The sequence below is a fragment of the Protopterus annectens genome, chromosome 13.part0 (genome assembly GCF_019279795.1).
Source record: "Protopterus annectens isolate FY-2018-M chromosome 13.part0, PAN1.0, whole genome shotgun sequence".
In the NCBI taxonomy this organism is placed as follows: domain Eukaryota; kingdom Metazoa; phylum Chordata; order Ceratodontiformes; family Protopteridae; genus Protopterus; species Protopterus annectens.
Window position 1 is genome coordinate 334,926,221 of NC_056747.1, and position 21,240 is coordinate 334,947,460.

The 21,240-nt window shown below is 42.3% G+C and overlaps 1 protein-coding gene across 1 annotated transcript in view; it reads left to right on the forward strand.

Annotated features, from left to right (window-relative positions):
• TMEM59L (transmembrane protein 59 like) overlaps positions 1 to 21,240 on the forward strand; it is a 537,787-nt gene that overhangs the window by 485,675 nt on the left and 30,872 nt on the right. The window contains exon 7 of the mRNA XM_044053954.1: positions 7,915 to 8,032. Coding sequence (XP_043909889.1) covers positions 7,915 to 8,032 — 118 coding nt within the window. The remainder of the gene's footprint in view (positions 1 to 7,914; positions 8,033 to 21,240) is intronic.

Here is a 21,240-nt window from a genome sequence, read left to right on the forward strand (position 1 = left end):
AATAAACGCACTCTTAGGCGTCGATCAGAGTTTGCACAGGATTATTTTGGGGAAGATTTCTGTTATATCATGCCGTCTGAGCTTCCGACAGCACATTTACCTAAAAAACAGAAGGATAAGGACCGACGCCCGCGGTCTCAGCCGACACCACGCTTAGGCCTACCGTGAGTGTCTCGGTCTCTTCTGAGCCAGTTTCACAACCGCTACAGACCGACGACACCGCTCCACCGGTTACTTCGGTACCGGAGGCCAGCTCGGTGCCGGTTCCTGTTCTCCCCTCTGAGACCGTAGCCCAGGATATTTCTGACACCATTTCATTGGATAAGACTACTCCAGCACGTGGGGCTGCCAGGCCTCCAGTGTCTATGTCCATTAAGGCCTACACACGTGCTAAGGCTGCCAAACAGGCTAAGTGTCTCCCTCCAAGATCTGTTTCTCTGGGATCCACTTCTGGTTCTCAAATTTTAAGTTTAGCTGAGGACCTAATTTCTTTAATTAGGGGTTCACAGCCTCATCCAGATAGAGGCTCTCAGCTGCCTTCTGACAAGAGGCCTAGGGTTGAGCAGGTAGACTCCCAGTCCTCCGATGAGGCCTCAGGTGATTCTGCACATTCAGACTACCAGGAGGAGGCCTTCCCGGCCTACGAGGATTCTGATGCGGAGGAATCTATTCCCTCTGCTTCTCCTCCTGAGGAGTTTTCCTTTGGGGAAGCGCTTCATTCCATGAGGGAGCACTTCAAATGGCAAGGCCAAGAATACTCAGATTCTAGGAAAAGGTTAAGGGAATTTTTAAAGCTACCTCAGCATAGACCCTTAGCTATTCCTCCAGTTTTAAATGTTTTAGATGATGTGTACTTAGAATCTAGTGTTTCCCTGACTCCTCCCCTGCTCCTGTCAAGCCAGACAGGTACTACAGGGTCCCAGACACACATCAATTTCTGTACAAGGGCCATATTGCTGACTCTGAAACTATTTCTCAGGGGCCTAAAGGGGTTTCCTCCACTACTGCTAAGAACCCACTCCGTTCGGAAAGAGATTCTAGGGCTTTAGAAAGGTGGGGCAAGAAAGTATATACATCTTCCACCCTTTCTATGCGAGCATTAAATTGCCAATTTCATTTGATTCAGTATCAGGAATACATGTTGGATGACTTGCAAAAGAAACTGGCTTCCCCTGAACCATTAGATAGAAAGGGGTTACAGGAATTGGTTCATAATACTAAGCAGGTTAGCAGCCATTTCCTTCAGTGTGGATATGATGCATTGGAAGCTTCATGTAGAGCAGCAACGACAGGTGCGGTCATACGCAGACATGCTTGGTTAAAGGAACAAACATTGCCAGACCATGTGAAAATTAAGCTTTTGGACGCACCACTAGAGAAACATAAGCTATTTGGTGCTACTGCACAAGAGGTTTTAAAGAAAATAGAGGAAAAGGCAAAATCAGTGCAAACAGTCAAAGATTTCCTCCAGGTACAGCCTCCAAGATTCAGCAGGAATTGGCCTTCTAAGCATTGGTCCTTTCCTGACACAGACAAATTTCAAAGAGGCAAAAACAGACATGGCAGAGGTAGAGGGCAAACTCAAGGCTCCTACAGAGGACGTCAATGGCAGCCTCCGAACCAGAGAGGTGGGGCAGGACCTTCCCCTGCTCCGCCAGGACAATCTCAATGACTTGACTTTGACTCCGCCATCCAGGGCTCAATTAGAAGCACCTTTGGGTGGAAAATTATCTTTATTCTCAAAAAATTGGCACAATATTACAAAGGACAAATGGATACTGGAGATAATAGACAAAGGATACAGATTCCATTTTCATACACTGCCAACAAGACATGGCAGGCCAAACCTGCCACCAAATCAAAGGGCAGAGGCACTCAAACAAATAACAAACCTACTTCAAATAAGAGCAATAGAAAAGGTTCCTTCTGCAGAACAAGGACAAGGATTTTATTCAAGACTGTTCCTTGTTCCAAGAAAAGAAAACCAATGGAGACCCATTCTGGACTTGTCCGCACTGAATACTTACCTTATTGTGCCAAAATTCAAAATGCTGACTTTACAGCAACTCCTTCCCATGCTGGGCAAGGGGTTTGGCTGGTAACTCTGGACCTCAAGGAGGCATACCTGCATGTCCCAATCAGACAAAGTTGCAGAAGATACCTCAGATTTCTTGCAGGCTCAGAGCATTATCAATTCTCAGCATTGCCCTTTGGCTTATCTACTGTGCCCAGAGTGTTCACGAAATGCCTGGCATCAGTAATTGCACATTGCAGACTTCAGGGGATACAAATATACCCTTACCTGGACGACTGCCGTATACAAGCGGACAGCCAACAAGCCTTGTTAAAAAACTTGGACTATGTCATTCACCTACTGCAGGCCTTGGGATACACAGTCAGTATTCAGAAATCAAGTTTCGTACCATCCCAACAAATACCTTTCCTGGGTGCCACACTGGATACAAACACCCAGATGGCTTTTCTGACAAAAGAAAAACAAAAACAATTACCAGAATACTTCAGAAGATTGGCAACACACACCCAGATGACTGCAAGGAAAATCCTGCAGGCCCTGGGTTTCATGGCATCTTGCATTCTTCTGATTCCACATGCAAGGCTGCATATGAGGAAACTACAATGGTATCTAAAAAGTCTATGGTCTCAGCACAGCCACAGCCTGGAAACATTGATCCCACTCATTCCATGCCTTCAAAAGGAATTTCTGTGGTGGGCTCAAGCAAGCCAGATAAACAAAGGTCTGCCTTTCAGCAAGCCTCATACAAGTCAAACTATAACAACAGACGCCTCAGACCATGGATGGGGGGCGCACATGGAGGGCAGATGCATTCAAGGACAATAGACACAAAAAGAAAAGCATCTGCATATCAACCAAAAAGAAATGCTGGCAGTGATACATGCAATCAAGGCCTTCAAAAAGTTCATGCATCAGGGCCATCTACTAATAAAGACAGACAATACCACAGTTATATGGTACATAAACAAGCAAGGAGATACCCATTCCTACCCTCTTTGCAGACTGGCAATGAATCTCTGGGATATTTCCCTACAATTGAAAATAGAGCTACAATCCCAGTTTGTACCAGGGAAGGACAATGTTCTGGCGGACAGCCTAAGCAGAAACATCATGGATCCACACGAATGGAGTTTGCATCCACACATTTTCTTACAAATAGCTCAAGCATGGGGAAGGCCGGATATAGATCTTTTTGCCTCCCACTTCAATCACCATCTGAAAAAGTTTTGCACAAGGACATACCATCCTCAAGCATGGAAGGTGGACGCTCTCTCCTTCAGTTGGAACTCTCTAAGACTATATGCCTTCCCACCTCTTCCTTTGATGACCAAGGTGTTACTAAAGATCAAGACAGAGCAACCGAAAGTCATACTGATAGCTCCAGACTGGCCAAGACAACACTGGTACCCACTGCTTCAGAGCTTGACACACACCAATCCGTGGCTCCTTCCTCAATGGCCACTTCTTCTGACACAGCACAATTACAGGACACTACACCCCAGCTTGAAAACATTGAAGCTGACAGCTTGGAAGATTCCATGACTATTACTCAGGATACACTTTCCAAAAGGGTAAAAGATATCATCCTGGAGGCGCGCAGACCTTCCACTAGAAAAACATACTCAGCAAAATGGAAGAGATTTCTTATCTGGAACAGCAAAAAGGGTGAAGACCCATCAGTGATGAGCATTCCACAGATCCTGGAATACTTGGCTGATATGCTCCACAATGGCCTTTCATATTCTTCCATAAAAATACATGCTTCAGCAATATCTGCCAAATATAACACTGATCCGCCTGTATTTTCTCACCCATTGCTAAGACAGTTTCTAAGAGGTATAAAGAACATCAACCCTCCAAGGAGGCCACCAGTGCCTGCATGGGGCCTCAACTTCATGCTGGAAAAATTAAATCTTCCTCCCTTTGAACCAGCAGCATCTTCAGACTTGCAATTTCTGTCTTGGTAGACAGCCTTCCTTCTGGCAGTAACCTCAGCAAGAAGAGTCTCTGAGCTACAGGCCCTTATGGCAATACAACCATTTCTCATTTTTCACCAGGACAGAGTTTCTTTGAGAACCAGTCCGTCATTCATGCCAAAGGTGGTATCCAGGGTGTCCCTGAATCAAGCTATTCACCTGCCTACCTTCTTTCCCAATCCTCAAAATAAAGGAGAGAGACTTCTGCATACCTTGGACATACACAGACAGTTGCGCTACTACTTGGACAGAACAAAGTCTTTCAGAAAATCTGACCAGCTTTTCGTAGCTTTCACTGCTGGATTGCAGGGAAAAGCAATTTCCAAACAGACAATTTCTAAATGGATTGGAAATTGCATTCGATTCTGCTACTCTTTTCATGGAAAAACTGTGCCAGCTGATATCAGGCCACATTCCACCAGAGCTACAGCCACCTCCACAGCCTTTTTAAGAGGAGTGGCTACAAAGGACATTTTAGAAGCTGCTACATGGAGCTCCGTGCATACATTTTCCAAACATTACAACCTGCCTTTATACTCCAGGTCCAGAGCAGGATTTGCCTCTGCAGTCCTGCAGGGCATTTTAGCTACACCATTTTTGTCTTGGTGCCTACCACCCCCAGGTTGGCTATGGTATTCAACCCATATGTCAGGACTGCAGTTGCATCCTTGAAGGACATAGTACAGTTTTGTACGTACCATAAATGTAGATGTCCGATAGGTATGCAACTGCAGTCAGATTTTCCCTCCCACCTACCCCTCTGTGGTATACTTTTGGGTTTCTACCCCTCATTTTAGCTACATGGGATAATCTTTTATGGTGTATTTGTTTTTATGCTGTTGTACTTGTCTGGAATTTTTTCTCTATTTTTCAAAATTTAGCCTTCCTTAGAGGCCACCTGGCATCTGGGGCAAGAAACACTGAAGAAGATGGCGTCGGCTGACGATTTTATACCCCAGGCGCTCTGACGTCGGGGAAAGGGCGACATCAGCCGACGCCGGACCCAGACTTTGGAATCTGGCCGACCGAAGGGCTGCCTGAGGCAGGACAACCCATATGTCAGGACTGCAGTTGCATACCTATCGGACATCTACATTTATGGTAGGTACAAAACTGTACTTTCCTTTTAGACTAGTGCCTTTGGTGCCCTTCTGCTTACCTCTTTATACTCCTTGCTACCTCTTGCCCTTTGGTTCTAATGCTATTCATGCATTCCTTTGTATGTGCACTGGGCTTCTTTTTTTCCATGCTTTTTTAGCCTGTTCCTCAATCTGTTGTCTGTATAGTGATACAGCAGTTATCACTGTCTCCTCACAGCAAGAGGTTTTCCAGTTTGATTCTCGGCTGGGGTGCCTTCTGTGCGGAGTCTGCATGTCCTCCCTGCGTTCGTGTGGGCTTCCTCTGGGTTCTCCAGTTTCCTCCCACATTCCAAAGCCATGCATCTGGAGCATTTCTCCCCGGGCCTCCACTGAAAATGGGTTTTGTCCCAGTTGGACTTGCCAGGAAGCAAATGTCAAATAAAATGAATAAATAAAATTTCATCCTCAATCCATTCCTATAGCTTATTCAGTCTTTAGTTTTCTTCTAGTCCCTTACGTCTTCATGGTTTAATATTTTTTGTCCACTGTCCCCATAACCACCAGGTCTCTTTCCCTTATTTGGTTCATTTGTTCCTTTTGAGTCCTGGCAGGCTGTACTACAGGACATCAACACCTAACCCACTGAATGCAATCTGGTCAGTCTAAAAGGAATGAAAATTGCCATCACAAACCTACTGTGTGTATAAAATAACTATCTTAATTTTTGGAGGGTTAGCCCACCCTCACCTTTCTATTTGGGAGACTTTGTCACTCACTGCCTTACTAAATATTCTAACTCCAGAGTCACATTACACAGCCATAGGGAAAATGAGAAACACCTGAACAAACACTGAAATTACACAAAGTGAGGTCTGCCATTCACAGTCACATCACACAGCCACAGGGAAAACGAGAAACACCTGAACAAACACTGGATTTGCACAAAGGAAAATATGGTCAGGGAAAAGCAGCATTGTAGAATTAACTAGAGTAATAACATTCATTGGGTTTGTAGTGAACCACATCTAGGATAGCCACCATGAGTCCACAGGGCACGGGAAGAGGGAAGCAAAATTCAGAAAATGTGTCTTTCATCTGAAGATTGAGACATTTTTTGTAAACTTCTAGTACCTCATGCCAGTAGCCAGGAATCAAGATGCAATGTCTGCTAAAGTGGACTCAATGTGAGTTAATACTACCACACAGTCTTACACTCCATCTAAAGTGCCTGCACACTCCTTAACATACTTGCTTTCCCTGAATCACTGGTTGCAGGGGCTGCAGTGTTTGGCCCTGCCTCCAAATGGAGCTCCTGCATGGGACATTGCTAACACCCTTCCCTTGGAATGGGCAAGCAGGCATCAACTGCGTACTCACATTATTCATTTCCACTACCTCCAGCACCTTGGCTGGTAACTGAACCCATGTAATTTGGGGCATTGTCAGGGTTCTTTTCCTCAGAGCGGGTCCCTTATCTTTGACACCCTTTCACCACCCTAAACCAATCCCATGAGATATTATACCATTGTCTCTGTTATTGATTATTCACCCTTCTTCCCATTCTACACCACAAAATACTGTGATCATTCTTAGCCACCAGCACCTTCACCAAAACATGTCTTATCTCCTCCTTGAATAAGACCATGGCCATAATTCTGCATTTTATGGTACAGTCTCATCCTAACTGGCTGATCCCTCTTGGTCCAAAACCTCAAGCAACTTCCACCTCTCTCAACGGTGGAGCCTGGGAATCTCCTATTCAACTCTTGCCAAATTCAGACACTCCAGTCCTCTTACCATACGCCTTGTTTTTTTCCCCAAGCTTCTCTCTATTTGTCCATTCCTTGAGGTATTGATCCACTGGAACTAACTCCATATGTTCAGAATCTCACTTATTCCTCAGTCCCCTTCATGGGTTAGTGTTCATCCTCTTCACTTTTCCTCTGAAGATGCCTATCCTTACACTGATTACCTGTTCCCTTTCAGCCCTAATTTCTACATCATTTCTAAACCACCAATACCTTATTTCCATGTTCCACCCTGTCTTGTCACTGGCCCATGTTTCTGCCAAACCAGAAGTGTTCACTCTTCCCTGCTGCATTAACTCCTCGTCTTCCTTCCTAGAATCCTTTGGTTGCATCTTTGTCTTAGTCATCTTTGCTTGCTTGCCCCACTGCTTTGTCCTTTGTTTTCTGTCCTCACCTAGTATCAAAGTACTGGCCACTCTCCTACTTCTGTAGCACTCACCTCACCCCTTTCACCATAGTTTATTGATATAATCTTGGAGATGTACCTTTTAATGTAGTTTTGAGCTTGGTTATCCCTTGTAAGCTGAGATGGAACATGTCCCTGTCATAATGTTGATCTCTGTGTAGGTCCTGTCCTCATTCACCCTAAAATCCCGTGTTCTTTTCCCTAGTCCAGTGCCATAGCTAGTTATTTTACTCCCTGATTTTAAAAGGTAGTAGTGGATAGTGCTACCTTAAGTTTTTATTGAACTGTACCTTCTTCCCGCTGCCACCCTTATCTTTAATTTAGCAGTGCGTATTGTCCAGAGACACTGTGCATATTCTGGCTATGCACATACTGCAGGCTATCGGTTTACACTGTTTTCTTTTGTTTCCATAATCAGACTAAATTTTCTTGTGCAATGTAGTGGATGGGCTAAAACAAAGCAGATTAGTTTTAATGGGAGTCCAGTAGCAAAAGTAAATGCGACAATATGGTCAGCAATGGAGAGAGAAATTGTAATTTATGTCTTAAAAGCAAAGCAGACTTTGAAATCCATAAATTAGTAGTCTTTGCCTTGTTTTCTTTGTCCTAGACGCTCAGGACTGCCACGCTGGATCTTGGCTGCCTGCCTCTTTCTATCCATTGTGGTGATGATGTGGCTTAGTTGTGCCAGTCTGGTAACAGCACCTGACCAACATGTGAAGGCACAGGTGAGCATGACTTTTTACTATATATGTTTAATGTTTTGTAAGAAATTATAACTAGCCAGCCACAGATGATAACTTTTACAGGCACTGATCATATCAGAGTTGTTATATTACAAGGTACATGGAAGGGAAAACCAGGACTTGCCTCCATAAAGGTCAGAAGGCTGTGGGTTGTATTCACATACCAGGTAGTTGGATTAATTTTCCAGTTTTGTCACTGCAGTTCCACATATGGGGTGCTACACCCCTGAGTGTGCCTAACTTTGGATGAGACGTTAAAGCAAGGACCCATTTGCTTGAGTTGGTGGTAGCTCAAGTGGATATAAAAGATCCCACAGCACTTATTGCAAAGAGCAGGGGTTGAGTTAAGTGTGTGTGTGCGTGTGTGCGTGTGTGTGTGTGTGCGTGTGTGCGTGTGTGTGTGCGTGTGTGTGTGTGTGTGTGTGTGTGTGTGTGTGTGTGTGTGCGTGCGTGCACGGGTCTGCGTCAGAAGCTCGAGTTTTTAGAAACTCAAAATTCATATTATCACGATGATGCAGTCAAGTTTCCGAAAACTTGAACTTCAAAAAACAACAAAAGTATACCTTCTTTCTACATTTTTGCAGAGGCAAGCCCCCCTGTCCCCCCACACCCCCTGTATATTATATACATCAACTCTGAGGTCACACTACAGTGGGGAAAAGGTTAAATACCCCAGTCCTCACTGTACTGTGATCGCCGTTTGAGTTTTGAGTTTTCGGAAAAAATCAATGATAATGTCTGGACCGTATCAGTTTCGAGTTTCTGAAAACTCGAGCTTCTGAACAGATGTTTTATATATATATATATATATATATATATATATATATATATGTGTGTGTGTGTGTGTGTGTGTGTGTGTGTGTGTATCTTAATATATCACACCACTTACAGTCTGTCTACATCTGTAATATTTTCAGTAATTTACGCCTTCAATTTCACAAAGTTGTGACATCTTTTTTTCTATCTTATCCATCATTTTCTCCACAACCATCTTTTTCTTTTTTGTTTCACATACAATATTGTATCCATGCTCATATTTTGAAAACATTTAAACTTACTCATTTTGATTTTTTCCCAAAAATGATCATTCTTTTTACAGTTCAAAAGGTTTTTTTTTTATATTTCTTCTTAATTTTAGTCTTTACATTTTCTCTTCTCCATAGTTTCATATTTCAGAATACTTTTTACAAGCAACTTGTCAAATAATAATCTCCACAAAAAAATCTCCAGTCTCGTTAAAAATATCAAATCCTTCCCTTCCATTTTTATTGTTTTTTTTTTTTTACTTCATCCTTATGGTATTTCCATGGATGTAGTAAGTAGTGTTTCTCTATTATCATGTTACACCATTCCTATCTTTAACTTCATAAATTTAATTTTCATTTTATCGTACTATTTTTTTCAGTCATTTCCTGTTTTCTACTTTTTCCTTTATTTGTTTTCTCCATGTGTCCATATTTCACATACAGTATTTTCCCTACCAAGCTACTTTTCTTTTTCATACTTTTTAATACCCAAAAGGGTATATGGACACCAAAAATACAACTGGACTTTTTTTTTTAATTTGAAACCTTTTTCTCCTTTTTTATATGCAATTCCCTGTATAACAAGATTTATCTCCAAATAAAACTGGGAAAAATCTATAACAAGTTTATGTTCTAGGAAACATATATACATTCCCCAAGTATCCAAACTTTCTCAATATATGCTTTTCTTTCTAAATGATACGTAGAAAGCTCTCCACCAACTAACAAACGTCCTTATTTCAACCAGAATTTCTTTCCATTGTTCTGCCATATTTCCGCTTTCACCCAACCTGGATTCCTAATATGTTTATCTTGTTTCTAGTAGAAGATATTCCATTTATTTTCTGTATTTCAACAAACTCTTTACTTGTTGACTCATTTAACCTTGATACATACAGCTTTACTTTATTTTTCATCCTTGTCATAGTTTCTTTCACCCTTACTATATTTGCTACAGTAACTGAATCATCTACATATTAAAGACACACAGGTATTTTATTTTTATTCATATCTGTTTACTGGGGTAGTACAGTGATGAGTAGTTACCAATTTCAGGCACAGCCCAAGTATTATTTTGCACATTTTCTTTCATACCCGGGGTTGGGAGGGTGGCTTAATGGCTAAGGTGTTTGCCTTACAAACACAAGATGCAGGGTTTGAGTCTCACAAGGGATAATTGGCTAGGCTTAAAATGGCTCGCAAGGGCAGTTAGCTTAGTACTAAACTATGAACCTATGAACTATATATGGTTTCTATGCATTTTTCAACTTTCTCCATCATTTCTTCTTTTGTACCTTTTACTTCTCCATTCTCATCTGCAGTTCCATCCATCCTCCCTTCTTTCTACCTCCTTTATTAAAAAGGGTGAAACTTCTTCCTTCTTTCCATTAAAAATATTAATGTCTCTACAATAGTCTTAATTTGTTTCATTTTTCGCATAGAATTTATTTTCTATTTCTCTCGCTGTATTACTTCTTCTTAAAATCTTTCACCATGTCTTCATATTCCACTTTACTTCTTTTTTTACCATTCACTCTACTTTCAAAAAGTTTTTTTTTATATATATTTCTCTTTAAACATTATCCTGAATTTTGTCCAACTTGCATAAAATACTTTCATTGTCACTTGATCTTTCTGTAGTCTTCCACCTTCCTCCTTCATTTCTTTGTTTTTTTACTTACATCACCGGTTCTTTTCCTTCTTTTATTATTTTTTCATTATCACCTAATACTTATTGCTCTGGTCTGAAAAATCTAATCCTTTTACCCCATATTTTCAATGTCTTCATGTCTCTTGAATACATAAGTATCTTGATAACAGTAATGGCAAAGCAAAGCTGATACCAGATTCCTGGGTCTGCTGCTGATTCACAGGGAAAAAGGCACCAGATTTAGTGTGGCACAGTAAGTCTGGAGGCACTCATTTGCTGTAAAAGTGGTAGTGGACTCTTGGAACAGCTACTGTCTGACAGTAGAAAAGAACAGACTGTGTGTGAAAAGGATAGGACTGACTGAAGAAAGCCTTGATAAAGGCAGTGGCAAAACAAAGGTGATACTGGATTCCAGAGACTATTACAATTTGTCTAGGGAAAGAAACCAGATTTTGCATGCAGTGCTAAGAGGAGAGAGGCAGTTAGAAGCTTCTGCTGGATAGGGAAAAGGCACAAGATTGTGTGTGAAAGGAGAAGATTAATAGTCCACTGACAGCTAATTGCAAAGCATGAAGACTAGACTTTGCCATATAATTTATGTAGTAAATTACATACTTACATAATGGAACAGAATACTGTCCTCAGTTACTCAAACAAGTTTGCTCACAGTATTGTCAGTGAAAAGTTGTTTTATATTATTGACTCTTGCATTTTATGAACACATGCCAGCAGGGGTGTAGCAGGCTCATCGAGTGCCCGAAATTGTTCCTTGATGCTGCTCCCCCATCAGCATTATTGTTGAAGAGGGGAAAAAGGTCCATAATCTGGTATCTGGTTCAGGAGCCATTCAGCCAGCTAGGTTCTTGTTTTGCATCTGACCCCCTCGCCTCCTCAGCTGAGGTGCAATTAAAAAAAAAGTCCACTATCATGTACATAGGGCCTTGAAATGCAGGGGCCAATCAGGTCCCATTTCTGTGCCCTGCCCCAGACCTTCTATCCTCAGATTTTAGTTAAAAAAGAGAGAGAGAGAGAAGGAAAAAAACGATCTATTTTTTTAAACTGTAGCAAACTTCTATCAAGCAGCTGCTACACTTTATACCATGCACAGAGTGCTACAGCACTCAGGTTTTACTTAAAAACTGTAGCAAAGTGCCTGCTGCAAATGTATAAAGCACTTGCTATAGTCTGAACCATGCACAGAGCACTACAGAGCTCTGGTTTTAGTTAAATACATAAAAATGAAGAAACAGATCTTTTTTTTTTCTTTTAAACTATAGCAAACAGCTTGCTACAGTTTAGACATATACAGATCACTATATCGCTCAGTTTGACTGCAAAAGCAAACACTGGCTTTTAAAAGCTGGTATGCACTAAACAGCGATTGGGATTAATCGCATCCCCTAACACTGTGCCCAGAAAAATAGCTCCCTTCGCCCTGCCCTGGCTATACTACTGCATGCCAATTAAACAGAAATTTACATGTAAAATAGGAGACTTCAAGCAAATCAAGGGAGTAAACAGGGTATTGGAAAAGATCAGGGATAAAAGTACTCTGTGGACAAGGATGTGAGGAACTGGGGAAAAAGGCCAATACAGCTATATAGGAATGTGAGGGTAGCAGTCAGGACAAAAGACAGGGCCTACAAGAGGTGGAAAGGGTAGGGAGGTGGAGGAGGCACAGCGCAAACACTAGCAAAAAGCGAACAAAGGTGGTATGGGTAGCAAAGGCTAAAGTTAATGGGGAGTTAGCAGAAGGGACATAGAAGGGAAGCTAGGACTATTTAGGTACATAGCAGAACTAACCAGGCTGAGCAAAGATGGGAGGGAGATCTCTGAAGCCTGAGAAAAAGCACAGGTAGTGAATGAGTACATTCATGCAATCTTCACAGAGGAAAGCAAAGGGGGAGGGTGCTGTGTTGGGAGAGACTCAAGAAAGGGGAAAGGGGAGAATAATGGGCAGACAGGATAGAGAGGAAGGAAGTTCAAAGGGAGGATGTAATACAAGCAATTCCTTGATGGAGTTCTACACCAAATCACTTGGTAGTGCAAACGTGCCAGGGGAATAGGTGACAGTAATAGTGGTGCCATCATACAAGGGGGGAGGGGCAGAAAAAAAAACAGGGGAAACTACAGGCCTGTTACCTAAATAGCAGTGATGGCAGAAAAAAAATGATGAGATGGCTGGTAGCATTTCTGTTTAACAGCCTGCAGGATAGGAGGTACTTCAAGATGGCTTAACTTCAGGTCTCCCAGTGTGTAAAAAAGAAAATGAGAAATAAGAGGAAGTAATTCTGCAAGCTTGAGTAAAATTCAGTTACTGGCTAGTAAGTACACTGTCAGAATGCCAGCAAAGAGGAAATTTAGAGAACATGAAAGAAAATCAACTAGAAATGGTGAGAACACTGACTTCAGCTTTAGTACAAGAAATGGATTCCATTAATTTAGAGGAAAAATAAATTAAATGTATTCAGAAGTGATTACAATAAATGAAACACTGAAGTAATATATAAACTCAAATAACAAAAGGCTTGAAAAAATAAGCAGGTTAGCTATTCAGATGAACTGATAAAACTGCAAAAATCAATGGCTGAAATGAAAAAAAGGCTTGGTGAGTATGACAGTCCTCAAGAAGACAAAGTCAAAAACCAAACCTCCGCAAGTAGGACCAGGTGCATGGCTGGAACTGATACAAGTAGACAAAAACGCCAGCACCAAACACAGTGAAAAGCACAAAACCAATAAGGTTAATACATAAATATATTTATTTTAGTTAATAAAGTAATATACATCCCAGACTGGTTTCAGCCAACAGGCTTTCTTCAGTGGGAACAAAAGTAATTACTGATGTGAAGTGACACACATACATATATAGAGTGAACCATCCAATAGGATTCTTCCCAAAATCCACAATGCTTCCTGTATGAAAAATAAAAAGAAGATAAAAAGTTTATAAAATAAAACTACATTAATAATGACAATATATGTGATATTACTAGTAAACATAGTTACTAAGAAAAAATAAAAATAAAACACATAAATTTACAAATGGTCATTCAAACCAAGTGAAAACAAAGCATCCAGTTTGATGATCCAATACTCTTCTTTCTTTGTAAGGACTGAGTGCCAACCCTGTTTATTGGATCTGTCACCAGGGATCCTATCAATAATGGTGAACTGGAATCTGGCTGAGTTGTGGTGTAAACAATGTCTATATAAGGCGTTAGTCTCCCTCTTGGTTCGCATGTCACTACGATGCTCTGACATACGCAGCCGAAGTGGTCGTGATGTTTGTCCAACATAGAAAGAGCCACATGTGCATGTTGCAAGATACACAACCCAGTCGCTATTGCAATTGCCAAAAAAATTTCATGTCATATATCCTGTCGGTGTTTTTGCTAGTGAACTGTTTAGATGTGAAAATAAATGGACAAGATGAAAAATGACCACAGTTGTAAGTGCCCCATAATCTATCACCTGTCATAGTTAATTGATGATGTATAGCTCCAGCCGAGCTAACTCTTTTGAAATGAGAAAAAAAGGGCCCTAGTGTCCTGCCTCTTCTATAGCCATACTTAATGTATCACCAATCAAAGGTGTTAGTTCATCATTGGCAGTAAGGATATTCCAATGTTTAGACATAACATTTCTGATTAAATTGATGTTCCGTCCAAATGTGGTAGTAAAATGGATGAAATCATCCTGTTCAGTATGGGTTTTATCACGATATGTGAGAAGTGAAGTTCTAGTTGAGTTAGAAGCAACCTGTCGGGCACCCTGGATGTCTGGCTCATTGTATCCCCTAGCTCTGAACCTATTAACCAGATCTTGTTTTGATTCTTCATATTCATTCTCTGAGGAACACATTCAATGAAACCTGGGGAACTGAGATTTGGGTATGTTCCAAATGATGTGGTTGAGATGCATGCTAGTGGCATGTAACAGGTTGTTATATTGGGGTTATTTGCGAAATGTTTTGGTTTGTAAAGTTTCATCTGGATTCCGAGTAATGGTGACATCCAAAAAGTTGATCTCAGACCGATTGCAGGTTAAAGTAAATTCAGTGCCCCATTTGTTCTGATTTAGATACAATACAAATTCTGCAAGATACTCCTCATCCGAATGCCAAACCAACCAACAATCATCCAGATATCTACGCCAAATATCCAGTTCCTCAAGATGTAAATTATGAGTAGAAGCATAAATAAGATGCTCCTCAGTGTATCCCATGAAAAGGTCCGCATATATGGGAGCAAAGGAAGCTCCCGTAGCAGTACCTTTGAGTTGCCAATAACATTCACCCTGAAAGTGGAATACATTTTTTGTTCAGAACATGTTCTGCCATACAAACCAAAAGTGTGTTGAAGCCCACAGGATATAATTGTGCTTTCTGTAGTCAAAAATTGAGGGCTTCCAATCCAGCCCAGTGTGGTATATTGGTATATAAGGCTTTGACATCCAGAGTGCATAATAGCCAATCAGGTTCCAGTTGACCATCAGAAATTATTTGTAGAAATTGTGTAATGTCCTCTATTCTGGCACCAATAAAGCCAAGAAGTGGTTTAAGATACAGTGTTAAGAACTGAAATAGTGGTTCGGTCAAAAAACCCATACCCGAAACAATCGGTCTTCCAGGGGGTTTACTGAGGCATTTATGTATCTTAGGCAAAAGATATAACGTTTGTTTCTGAGGATCATTTACCATAAGATGTGCCTTCACCGTATCTGAGATAATACCCTCTGAGACCGCCAGGTCCAAAAACTCATCAATTTCTTGCTTGAAGTTTGGTGTGGGGTCAATAGGCATGCTCATGTAATGGGAAGTGTTGGACAATTGTCCATTTCCCTCCCCCAGATAATAATCTGTATCCAGGATAACTGTGGCCCCACCCTTATCTGACTGAGTAATGACACTGTTTTTATTATCTCTTAGATGTTGCAATGCCTGTTCTTCATTAGTAGATAAATTGTGTTTAAGAGGGACAAACTGATCAAGCTTGAAATGTATGTCCCTGAGTACTGCCTGTTGGAAAATAGCTACATTTCGGTTCATAGGTGGAACAAAATTAGATTTGTGAAATTTAAATTCATTAGATCTTTGAGAGTTTGATCTAGACCCAAAGAAAAGTTTAAGGTTAATCCTCCGACAAAAGTTGTTATGTCATTCACTATATCTGATTCATCCACAAAAAACCCAGGAACAAAGTTCAGACCTTTATTCAAATGTTTCTTTTGATCCTCTGTTAAAACAGTTTGGGAAATGTTCAGAATGTTGCAATTTATTGTCTCATAAATGCTTGTAAAAGGCCCTTGATTGTATCTATCTTTGTACCTTCTATGTTCTCAAGAAGAGCCATTTCCAAAAAATGGTAGAGTTAGAAGGCAGCATGTGCAGAGAAAATCTGAGATTTTCTGTTGTATCACAGAAACTGGAAGGAACACACTGTATTAATTTTATGAAAGCACAAATAAGCAACTGTTCTGGTATTCCATAGCAGGATTTGATAACTGAAAAGGCACATAGAGTGTATGCTGAAAACCTGACTATGAGAAAGCACCTCAGGCTTTGTGCCCATTGAATGGTGCACCGCGACGGTTATCACACTTCACAGGGGGGGGGGTGGGCACAACAGACCCCAGGAAATACCACTCCATTAGTCTGACGAGCCTGGTCTGCAAAGCCATGGAACGTATCATCATGGAACTCATAAACAAAGACATTGGAGATCTCCAAACTCTGGACTCCACACAGTTCAGGTTTGTAAAAGGCAGATCATGTCTCCTAAACCTGATAGACAATGGCACTAAATATACAGAGCCAACTGATATTGACAACATCCTGGCAGATAGGTTCAGTGCTAACTATATCCCCCTCTCACCCCCTAGAGGGCCCATCTCTATACCGGAAGAATGCAAAGTTCCTGTAATCACGGCAGCACAGGTAAAAAACACACTCTCCAAAGCCAAGAACACAGCATCCATGGGACCTGACAATATCCCAGGCTGCATTCTACACGAACTACAGAATGAACTGGCACCCTACCTAAGTACCATGTTCAATCATAGCGTCACCTCAGGCTTTGTGCCCACTGAATGGTGCACCTCAACGATTATCCCACTCCACAAAGGGGGAGCTACGAAGAACCCCGGGAACTACCACCCCATTAGCCTGACAAGCCTGGTCTGCAAGGCCATGGAACGTATCATCATGGAACTCATAAACAAAGACATTGGTAATCTCCAAACTCTGGACCCTACCCAGTTCGGGTTTGTAAAAGGCAGATCATGTCTCCTAAACCTGATTGACTTCTTTGAAGTAGTCACCAAAGCCATAGATGAGGGTAAGGTGGTTCACACAGCCTATCTAGATCTCGCTAAGGCATTTGACACCATCCCCCACTCTGGAATTATAGATAAACTCACTAAACTAGGTATAAATCCCTATGTCACAAGATGGGTTGCCAACTGGCTTACTGACTTAACCCACACTGTGAAAGTAACAGACTCAAAAATCAGACTTCAGACCAGTGACAAGTGGAGTACCACAGGGTTCAATCCTGGGTCCTCTCCTGTTTGGTATCTATTTCTCTGAAGTACAGGCTAACACAGAAGGTCTTTGGCTAGCTAAATTTGCAGATGACTGCAGACTAGGAGCCATAATCGAAACTCCTAACGATGTGGGCATGCTACAAAAGGGGCTCACTGAGACAGATGCCTAGTGTCAAAGCCATGGTCTCAAGCTCAATGCCAAAAAGTGCATTGTCCATCCCCTTTGGTAAAAACTCTGTACCCATGAACTACCACCTAGGCAGTAGTCTACTTAACACCGAAAGTGCGACCTTCCTTTCTTGCTGAAAAAGTATTCTGGACTTTGGGATAGTTCCTGTGTTGCCCATTACCTTACTTGGGATAGAAGGAAGTTTCTTTGCTCACCAGTGGGAGTGGGGAGCCTTGAGCAGCCTATCTGTCCCTGAAGGAGTGACCTCAGCACAAGAATCTTGTAGTAATTGGTCATTTTGAGCCATTTCTAGCTCTTTGAAGCATCGGGCAGCGCCGGTTAATCTAGTTTAAACTATTTCTGGCTCCACAAAGTCTGCTCTTCAGTTTTTCCATTAGAACTGCTCTACTTTCACTCTAAACAGTCTATTCTCTATCTAAAAAGCCCAGCACTTGCTCCTAAAGCATTTATACACAGGTAAAGCACTCTTAAACAAAAAGAAAGCACTACATCCACCTATAATCCCCTTGAATACCCATTACCGTATAGGTCCTTTCTGACTCAGTTACACAGCAATCCCTTACACTTTTCTAGCATGTCGAGGGGCCAATTACTGGCATCCTCTCCAGTTCAGCTGGTGAATCTGGGAATCTTGAGGCAATGTTACAACAGCCTCATGTACACAGACAAACCCTCTCCTCCTCCCAACAAATACAAATATATGTGAGAGATGCAACTATATAGCCAAACTGGAGGCTGAGCTCTCTCGACTCAGTACTGGCAAAACCAGTCGGGAGGAGAAGGAAACCACACTCACCACAAACCCAGTCTTACATAGACCTATCACAACTGCAAACCAAACACATAAACACACAAAAACATACTCGGAGGCTCTAATTAAAAATCTACCAAAGCAACAGAGGCCTCCAAAGCAGACATCCAAGCAACCACTACCTCAAAACACAGCACATGCAACACATGGTTCACAAAGTCAGTGTGCCAAACAGTCACAGCCCTTAAGGCCAAACAACATGCCTGATACACTTGTAATAGGTGACTCCATAGTCAGACACACTGACGTCCCGCTCACCAGACTGAACAAGGAAAAGGTTACAGTAAGCTGCCTGTCGGGCGCTAGAATCCACCACATAACACAAGCACTTAGGTCACTCCAAAGCAAGTACAAATATGACTCAGTCATTCTCCATGCCGGTGTGAATGACCTGAGACGTACCTCCCTGGACTACATGAAAAGAGACATAGAGGAGCTCTCTGATTATGTAGCCCAGGCCGGTATGACCCTGACCCTGAGCAGCATCTTACCCTCACCAAGAATGATGCCACAGTACAAAGACAAAATGATCAGCTTTAACAATTGGCTCAATTACTGGTGTCATTCTAAGGGGATCCAATGTCTGTCTGCTTGGGATGACATGCTTGACAAGCCACGCTGCTTCAAGGGATGGCTTGCACCTGTCACCCTGGGCTTCCGGATATTGGCCAAGGCTCTTGCCACCCCATAGTGCCTTTTTTAGGCAAGGCTCAAAAGACAAACCCACCTCCCTAGAAAACACAAGTGGAAAAAAACTAAGGGTAATGCTGCTCAACGCCAGAAGTCTAAACCTCAAGATGCACGCTCTCGAAGCCCTCCTCAGTATGGAGAACATCAATGTCTGTGCAGTGACTGAAACCTGGTTCAAGGCTCCTGAGAGCACCCCAGCACTACCAGGTTATACCTCATATCATGCTTTTCGGCCTCAAAACTTGGACCAAATCACAAAAGGATGGGGAGTATCTATATTCATCAAAGATACATACACCTCCAGGTTAGTGGCAACGCACGAAGCATCGGAGACTGTTCAGGTGCAACTAGCCGTAGGCAAAACTGCCCTACAGATTTGTAGCATGCTACAGACCACCCTCTCAAACTCAGGAATTCCACTCAGCCTTCCTGAAGACACTGGAGAGTATGAATGTCTCTCCAAATACCATCATATTGGGAGACTTCATCTACCCAAACATAGACTGGGAGCATTACTCAAGCCCCAACACCCTAGCCCAAAGGTTCCTAGAATTCATAAACTCAAATGCGATGGAACAACTAGTCACCACTCCCACAAGAGGAGATAATATACTAGACCTGATCATCATAAACATGGGGACACAATGCTCCACACCGGAAGTATACCCCTCATTGGTGAGATCAGACCATAAATTAATCTCACTGGAAATCCACATCCCGCCCCCCCCCAGCACAAAAGACCACAGTGAAGAATTTCTCAAAAGCTGACTTCACACTTCTTAAGACTGAAGTGGTATCCTTCAAGGCCCCTGGGCCAGTGAAAACCACAGCCCACACCGCTGAATCCTTTATAAATGCTTTCTAAGGACACCTTCAAGTATGCATGGATCATGCAATCCCAAATAAAACCAAGACCCATTCCCCCAAAGGCAGGCGTCCTGTCTGGTGGACCCCAGCCATAAACAAGCTTTACAACAGGAGGAGGAAGCTACTACATGACAGAGCAAAATCCCCAAAAGGGAAGGCATCTCTGATCAGTACTAGCAAAAAACTACAATCACTCATAAAATCATCCAAGGCCAACTTCGAGAGAAAAATCACAAAAGACACTAAAGACAATCACAAGCCCTTCTTTAGTTATGTTAGAAACCTGGGTGGAAACTCCCAGATATGCTCAGAGTTAGTCCAAAATGACAAAAAATACACTGAATCCACAGACATTGCCAACATACTGGCAGACAGGTTCAATGCAAATTTCTCTCCCCCCTTCCCCCCAAAAGGAGAAATATCTATCCCAGCAGAGTGTAGCCTCCCTGACATCTCAGATGCCCAGGTGAGAGCCGCCCTCTCCAAAGCTAAAAACACAGCATCAATGGGACCAGACGGTATCCCGGGTTGTGTGCTACATGAACTCCAAGAGGAACTAAACCCGCACATAAGGCTGCTGTTTAATCTTAGCCTTACTACAGGATGCGTACCCAAAGAATGGCGTACAGCAACAGTGGTCCCACTCCACAAAGGAGGTGCTTCTACGGACCCTGGAAATTACCGCCCCATAAGCTTGACGAGCCTGGTCTGCAAAGCTGTGGAGAGGATCATTATGGAACTCATAAACAAAGACATTGGGGACCTACAGACACTGGATCCTACCCAATTCGGCTTTGTCAAGGGCAGATCCTGCCTTTTGAACCTGGTCGACTTTTTTGAAACAGTCACTAAGGCCATTGATGAGGGTAAGGCAGTTCACACAGCCTACCTTGATCTTGCAAAAGCCTTCGACACAATACCCCACTCGGGCATCATAGACAAGCTCACCAGCTTAAACGTAAACCCATATGTCATAAGATGGGTTGCAGACTGGCTCAAGGACAGAACCCACAAGGTCAGAATTGCTGGAGCCATGTCAGACTCTAAGCCAGTCAGAAGTGGTGTCCCACAGGGCTCAATCCTGGGACCCCTCTTGTTCGGCATTTATTTTTCCGAGGTGCAAGCAAACATAGGAGGATTGTGGCTAACAAAGTTCGCAGATGACTGCAAACTGGGCGCCATAATTGATACTCCAGTGGACACAAGCATCCTTCAGAAAGGCCTCATAGAAATGGATAACTGGTGCCAGAGCCATGGCCTTAAACTGAACGCCAAAAAATGTATAGTCATACCCTTTGGGAAAAACAAAGTACCCACAAATTACCACATAGGTGGTAATCCATTAAGTACGGAAGAAGTAATCAGGGACCTAGGGACCCAAGTTGACAGTAACCTCTCATTTGACACTCA